This window comes from Tachyglossus aculeatus, chromosome 16, assembly GCF_015852505.1.
Source record: "Tachyglossus aculeatus isolate mTacAcu1 chromosome 16, mTacAcu1.pri, whole genome shotgun sequence".
NCBI lineage: Eukaryota > Metazoa > Chordata > Mammalia > Monotremata > Tachyglossidae > Tachyglossus > Tachyglossus aculeatus.
This window is the reverse complement of record NC_052081.1, coordinates 3156332-3164016: the sequence shown is the minus strand read 5'-3', so window position 1 is coordinate 3164016 and position 7685 is coordinate 3156332. Positions and strand designations below refer to the sequence as shown.

Here is a 7685-nt window from a genome sequence, read left to right as displayed (position 1 = left end):
ACACGGTCCCACGTGGGGCTCGCAGTCTTCACCCCATTTTCCAGATGAGGGAACTGAGGCCCAGGGAGGTGAAGTGACTCGTCCGAGGTCACGCACAACTTGTGGAGGAGCCGGGATTAGAACCCGGGTCCTTCTGGGCTCTACCCACTAGGCCACGCTGCTTCTCGTCCTCCGGGGGCTTGGTGGTGGAGCTCGGTGGCCAATCGGGTCAGAGAAACCGGAGGGGACAGCGGACAGAAGCAGCGTGGCTCAGCGGAAAGAGCCCGGGCTTTGGAGTCCGAGGTCACGGGTTCAAAACCCGGCTCCGCTGGGTGACTTGGAGCAAGTCGCTTAACTTCTCTGTGCCTCAGTTCCCTCATCTGGAAAACGGGGAGTAAGACTGTGAGCCCCACGTGGGACAACCTGTATCCTCCCCAGCGCATAGTAAGCACTTAACAAATGCCATTATTATTATTATTATTATTAGGGGTTCGGCCTGCCCTGACGCACGCCTCGCCCCAGCCGGGGCCTACCCACCCACCCACCCTGCCTTCGCGTAACCTTTGACCTTCGCTGCCACCTCCCCAGGGATGCCAGAGGGGCAGGCCCGACTCAAACCTGCCGTCCGAGGGTTGAATCGTCCAAACCGGGGATAAGGGTGGGCCGTCCGCAGCCCGCCCTCCGCCCTCCCCGCGCGGCGAGGCCCAGTGTGGCCGCCTTGGCCCCGCGGTCACCGGGCCGCAGAGGAAGCAGTGGCCATTACGGTGTGGGTGAGCGGCTTTATTGTCCTGATCCGTGCCACCCGCCGCTAATTCACCGGGCCCTCGCCGCCAGCCTCCGGGCCCAGGAGCCGGACTGGTTCTCCCCGACTTGACGGAGGAGGAGACCGAGGCCCGGAGAGGCCGAGAGTATCCGCCCGGGGGTGGGCCGCCGGACATGAGGGGGGACCCGGGCCGGTCAGCGTTCGCCCCTCAACGGGTGACGCGGGCGAGCCTTCCGACCGCCCGACGGTTCGGTCTTGGGCGAACCCCGGAGCCGTTCCCACGGCCTCGGCGGATCCCCCTCGAGGGGGCCAGGATGGAGAGTCGGGGGGCTTCCCGAGCGGCCCCGCCAACCGACATTCCCAGCCCCAGGGACGCTCCCGGCTCCCTAGGAGCCCGGCGGGAATGCCACGGTCACGTTGGTGTACAGAGGCGCGTGGTCCACGGCCAGCAGCTGGTAGGAGCACGAGTTCAGCCCGTCCGTCTTCCAGACGCGGCCCACCTCGTTCAGAAGCTTCATCCTGGGAGGGGAGGGGGCAACCCGGGGGGGCCCGTTCAGGCCCGAGACCGGCCGGCGACGCCCCGGAGGATCGGCTGAGCGCCTGCCCCCTTGGACGCCACTCACCGCGCTCAGCGCTCGGGGGGGACCCTCAAAAACAGCCCACCGGGAGGGCTGGACAGGATGCCGCCGATGATGGGTAAACTGAGTCACGCCCTGGGCAGATTTTGGACCGCGGGAGCGGTAGAGGGAACGGGGCGAGGGGTCACGGCTGGAGGACCGTTGAGGGGCAGCCGATAGTAACAATAACAGCGCTTAGAAGAGTGCTTTGCACATACTAAGTGCTTAATAAATGCCATAGTAATAATAATAATAATAATAATAACAGCCATCATCGTGGCACTTGTTAAGCAGCGTGGCTCAGTGGAAAGAGCCCGGGCTTGGGAGCCGGAGGTCATGGGTTCTAATCCCGACCCTGCCACTTGTCAGCTGGGTGACTTTGGGCAAGTCACTTCACTTCTCTGGGCCTCAGCTCCCTCATCTGGAAAATGGGGATGAAGACTGTGCGCCCCACATGGGACAACCCGATCACCTTGCATTTCCCCTCCCCACACTTAGAACGGTGCTTTGCACATAGTAAGTGTTTAATAAATACCATCATTATTATTATTATTAAGCACTTACTACATACTAGGCGTTGGGGTGGATACGAGCAAATCGGGTGGGACCCAGTCCCTGTCCCACGTGGGGCTCCGTCTTCATCCCCATTTTACAGATGAGGGAACCGAGGCCCAGAGACGGGACTTGTCCAGGGTCGCCCAGCAGACAAACGGCGGAGTGGCTCTACCCACGAGGCCAGGCTGCTTCAATGCCCACATATTAGGCACAAAACCCGGGGGGATCTCTACCCCCAGGCCCGCCCCCCGACTGTGTCTTCGGACCCCGTCTCCCCGCCGGTTTGAGCGGCGCGGGGGTCCCGGGGAGGACTTCCCCTACACTCACCTCCCCACGTTCGCCTCGTTGCCCTTGTCTCGGGTGTGGAAGATCATTGTGTACCGCGCCACATCGGGCGACGGCCGTGTAATCCGCATCTTCTGCAGCTCCACTCTGCGGGGACCGGGGAAACCGAGGCCGTAGCCCCCCAACCTCCCACCTCCGGCCCCCCGCCTTCGGGACCCCGCCTCAGAGCCGGCCCTGGGGGACGGGGCCCTTACACTGAGCTAAGCGCCCTTTCCTTTCCCCACCCTGGTCTTCCCTTGGATGTGGACAGATGGGTTGTCACCCCCACACCCAGACTGTAACCTCGTGGGTTTCTTGTTGTAGCGTCCCCTCCCAAATGCTTAGTCCAGTGCTCTGCACACAGTAAGGGCTCAATAAATACGCTCGAACGAACAAACGATTCTGGATGGTGGCCCCCACCGAGAGGGACCCCCGCCGCGAAAGAGGACCCCCCCCACCCCCAGAACCGGGCCCCGGGGGCTCACCTGATCCTGAGATCATCATCTTCTCCCCCCCAGCCCCAGTAATTGTTGGAGAATCCGTTCACGCGGGCAAACTGGTCCCTGGTCAGGGCGGTGACGCCCCCAAAGTAGCCTTGGTAGCGAAGCCTGAAGCCGGGGAGGGGACGGGGAAGTGGGGGTGGGAGAGACGCAGACCCGAGAGGGACAGACAGGGAGACACAAGGCCGAGGACATTTTAGGGCGAAACCCATTCGTCGGTCAGTTGATTGTATATAGAGTGCTTACTGTGGGCAGAGCACTGGACTAAGTGCCTGAGAGAGGACAATATAACAATAAACTGACACATTCCCCACCCACAATGAGCTGATGGTCTAGATGGGGAGACAGATTCAATTAGAAAGAAATAAATGGCGGGTGTGGACCTCAGCAGGAGGCTGGGAGGGGGGATGAAGAAAGGGAGCAACTCGGGGGGATGCAGAAGGGAGGGGGACAAGAGGAGAGGAGGGCACAGTCAGGGAAGGCCTCTTGGAGGAGATGGACTTTCAATAAGCCTCATCCCCAATAAGGAACTAGGAAATATCATCGACTTTACGGGAGAGGGAGAAATGGGAAGGGGAGAGGGAGAAGAAGAGAGGGACAGGAGAATATGTGGAGCGGGGGAGAAAGAGATGGGAAAAAAGGAGAGAGGAAGAGGGGGGAAAGGAGGGGGGGAGAAGAAGAGGGGGAGAGGAGGAGAAAGAGGGGAGAGAGGAAGAGAAGATGGGGAGAAGGGGAGAAAGAGAGGGGGAAAGGAGAAGAGAGAGAGAAAGTGGGGGGAAAGGAGGAGAGGGAGAGAAACAGAAGGGGAGAAAGAGAGGGGGAAAGGAGAAGAGAGAGAGAAAGTGGGGGGAAAGGAGGAGAGGGAGAGAAAGAGAACGGGAGAAAGAGAGGGGGAAAAGGAGGAGAGGGAGAGAAAGAGAGGAGGGAAAGGAGGAGAGGGAGAGAAAGAGAGGAGGGAAAGGAGGAGAGGGAGAGAAAGAGAAGGGGAGAAAGAGGGGGGAAAGGAGGAGAGGGAGAGAAAGAGAAGGGGAGAAAGAGGGGGGAGAAGGAGGAGAGGGAGAGAAAGAGAAGGGGAGAAAGAGGGGCGAAAGGAGGAGAGGGAGAGGAAGAGGGGAGAAAGAGAGGGGGAAAGGAGGAGAGGGAGAGAAAGAGAAGGGGAGAAAGAGGGGGGAAAGGAGGAGAGGGAGAGAAAGAGAAGGGGAGAAGGGGGGAGAGGGGGGAAGGGGGGGGAAGGAGGAGAGGGAGAGAAAGAAGGGGAGAAAGAGGGGGGAAAGGAGGAGAGGGAGAGAAAGAGAAGAGTAGAAAGAGAGGGGGCAAAGGAGGAGAGGGAGAGAAAGAGAAGGGGAGAAAGAGAGGGGGCAAGTGGGAGAGGGGTGAGGGGGAGAAGGGGGCCGGAGGCGGGCCCTACCTGTAGCCGGTGCTGTTCCTGCCCACCACCAGGTGCCTGGGCTGGGGGCCGCACGTGTAGGAGTTGTGGTCGTTCTCGGGCACCAGGTCGACGTCGTGGAAGATGAAGCAGTCCCAGGGGCGCTCCCTCAGGGCCTGCAGGTAGCCCGCGTTCAGCAGCCGGGCTCGGTTGAACTTGCCACTCCCGGCCTGCCAGGGGCAACCGAGGCGGGGCGGTCATCCCGGGCCCGGCGGGGAGACCCCCCCAAAGCCCGGCCTCCCCCAGGGCCCGGCCCCCCCCCCCAGGGCCCGGCCCCCAGACCTGGTGGATGACGTAGAGGCCATAGTCCAGCTGCTGTCTCTGCAAGAAGGGGTGCAGGGTGGCCAGGAGGTAGAGCAGGTGACGCTCGCGGGCGCGGTGGGGCACCAGGACGGCCACGCTCTGGAGGGCCCGGCATTCGGGGGGCCGGTGGCGGCCACCCCGCCGGACCCCGGGGTTGCTTCGGCGCACGTGGTCCCACGTGAGCGACGGCGGGAAGGCCAGCTGGTCGGCACCTCCTGCCCCGCCGACCCGGGAGAAACGACGACCGTCCAAGACCGTCCCCCAAGATGCGCCCCCCGGCCCGGGCAGGGAGACAGGGGCGGATTCATTCGTTCATTCATTCGATCGTATTTATTGAGCGCTTACTGTGTGCAGAGCACTGGGCTAAGCGCTTGGGAGGGTACAAATCGGCAAGATAGAGACGGTCCCTACCCGACAACGGGCTCACAGTCTAGAAGGGGCAGACGGGCAACAACACAAAACACAAAATTCGTTCGCTCATTCCATCGTACTTATTGAGCGCTTACTGTGTGCAGAGCACTGGACTAAGCGCTTGGGAGGGGACAACACGACAATAACAGAGAAGCAGCGTGGCTCTGTGGAAAGAGCCCGGGCTTTGGAGTCAATCAATCAATCAATCATATTTATTGAGCGCTTACTGTGTGCAGAGCACTGTACTAAGAGCTTGGGATGTACAAGTTGGCAACATAGAGTCAGAGGTCAGGGGTTCAAATCCCGGCTCCACCAATTGTCAGCTGTGTGACTTTGGGCAAGTCACTTCTCTGTGCCTCAGTTCCCTCATCTGGAAAATGGGATTAAGACTGTGAGCCCTGTGTGGGACAACCTGATCACCTTGTATCGCCCCAGTGCTTAGAACAGTGCTTTGCACATAGTAAGCGCTTAACAAATACCATTATTATTATTATTATTATTATTATTATAATAATAGAACCCAGGCCCGGGAGTCAGAAAATCATGGGTTCTAATCCCAGCTCTGCCCTTGTCTGCTGTGTGACCTTGGGTGTTGCTTCACTTTTCTGGGCCTCAGTTCCCTCATCTGTCAAATGGGGATTGAGTCTGTGAGCCCCACGTGGGACAGGGACTGTGTCCGCCCCGATTTGCCTGTACCCATCCCAGCGCTTAGTACAGTGCCTGGCACAGAGTAAGCGCTTAACCGATACCGAGAAGCAATCGAGAAGCTGTGTCAGTGGAAAGAGCCTGGGCTTTGGAGTCAGAGGTCGTGGGTTCAAATCCCAGCTCCGCCACTTCTCAGCTGTGTGACTTTGGGCAAGTCGCTTCACTTCTGTGTGCCTCACTTCCCTCATCTGTCAAATGGGGGTGAAGACTGTGAGCCCCCCGTGGGACAACCTGATCACCTTGTAACCTCCCCAGCGCTTAGAACAGTGCACACAGTAAGCGCTTAACAAATGTCATCATTATTATTATTAATACCATCATCACTATTATTACTTCTAAACAGACACAACGAGAGGTCCACCCATCCAGCCCCGGATTCTCTGAGCTGACCGGTTCACCCCCGGATCGGTTTGCCGACAGGACGCTCCCCCTTTTATCATCATCATCATCATCAATCGTATTTATTGAGCGCTTACTATGTGCAGAGCACTGTACTAAGCGCTTGGGAAGTACAAATTGGCAACATCTAGAGACAGTCCCTACCCAACAGTGGGCTCACAGTCTAAAAGGGGGGAGACAGAGAACAAAACCAAACATACTAACAAAATAAAATAAATAGAATAGATATGTACAAATATAAATAGAGTATAAAAATATGTATAAACATATATACATATATACAGGTGCTGTGGGGAAGGGAGGGAGGTAAGATGGGGGGATGGAGAGGGTGACGAGGGGGAGAGGAAGGAAGGGGCTCAGTCTGGGAAGGCCTTTTAGACTGTGAGCCCACTGTTGGGTAGGGACTGTCTCTATATGTTGCCATCTTGTACTTCCCAAGCGCTTAGTCCAGTGCTCTGCACACATTAAGCGCTCAATAAATATGATTGATTGATTGATTGATCGATTGACGCCCCGCTGGGACGGCGGTTGTGAGGGGAGCGGGAGGGCCCGTCTCTACCCGTTGCCAATCTGGACTTCCCAAGCGCTCAGTCCGGCGCTCCGGACGCAGTGAGCGCTCCGTAAATACGACTGAAGGGATGAAGGGGCGAATCTCGGCCTGCTCTCGCTCGGACAAACACGCGCCCCAAGTAGACGCCCCCGACGGGGCGGGAGGCACTTACTCAGGTGCGGAGAGCGGGCCGGGCAAGGAGCCAGGCCCGCCTGGGTGCGGGGGGTGTCGAAGGCCGGAGTCCGGGTCCCCCCGTGTCCGGGCGAGGTAGCCGGGCGGACGGTCCCCGGAGGCCTGCGGGGCGGCGGGGCGGCCAAAGGGGTCCCGCGGAGGTAGCCGGAGGCGGCCCAGCCCACCCCCAGGACCCCCGACGCCAGGAGCAGCAGCAGGCGGAAGCGAGAGGGCAGCGGGGGACGGCTCCCCGGCCGGCTGGGGCCCATGGCCGGACGGACGGGCCTCACCACCACCGGGATCGGGAGGACTGTCCGGGGAGCGTCCATCCCGCCGCCCGGAGCCGCCTCATGATCCGCCGCGGGGCCGGCTGGCTGGGCGTCCTTCACGCTCCGGATCCTGGTGGAGGCAATGGTGGGAGAGAGGAGCCGGTCTCCCGCGGGCCTCGCCTCCAAGGCGCCACGTGGACGCCGCCCCGAGAAGTAGGGCCCGACCCGTGCTGCTGGACCCTCACAAACCCCCGGTGATAATAATAAGTACACAATCACACATTTTACAGATGGGGCAACTGAGGCACCGAAAAGGAAAGTGACTTGCCCGAGGTCACACAGCAGACGAGTGGCAGAACGGGGATCGGGTCCTCTGACTCTCAGGCATTCGGTATTTCCACTAGGCCTCACTGCTTCTCCGCTTTTGTGCTTGGCAGGGCACAAATCCTACTTCATAATTAAGCCACAGTGATCTTTGGCATGTATTTATTACTCTATTTATTTTACTCGTACATATTCTATTTATTTTATTTTGTTACTATGTTTGGTTTTGTTCTCTGTCTCCCCCTTCTAGACTGTGAGCCCGTTGTTGGGTAGGGACCGTCTCTATGTGTTGCCGACTTGGACTTCCCAAGCGCTTAGTCCAGTGCTCTGCACACAGTAAGCGCTCAATAAATACGATTGATTGATTGGTTGATTGAAATCCTACTTCA

General features: G+C 59.0%; 1 protein-coding gene across 1 annotated transcript; it reads right to left on the bottom strand.

Moving 5' to 3' along the window:
• Window positions 1-1128: 1128 nt before the first annotated feature.
• Window positions 1129-7032, bottom strand: B4GALT4 (beta-1,4-galactosyltransferase 4). Its single transcript, XM_038757849.1, has 6 exons — window positions 6705-7032; window positions 4447-4682; window positions 4147-4334; window positions 2724-2846; window positions 2242-2346; window positions 1129-1261 (listed from the first exon to the last, which is right to left on the bottom strand). The coding sequence occupies exons 1-6, from the start codon at window positions 7030-7032 to the stop codon at window positions 1129-1131; spliced, it is 1113 nt and encodes a 370-aa protein (XP_038613777.1).
• Window positions 7033-7685: the final 653 nt, after the last annotated feature.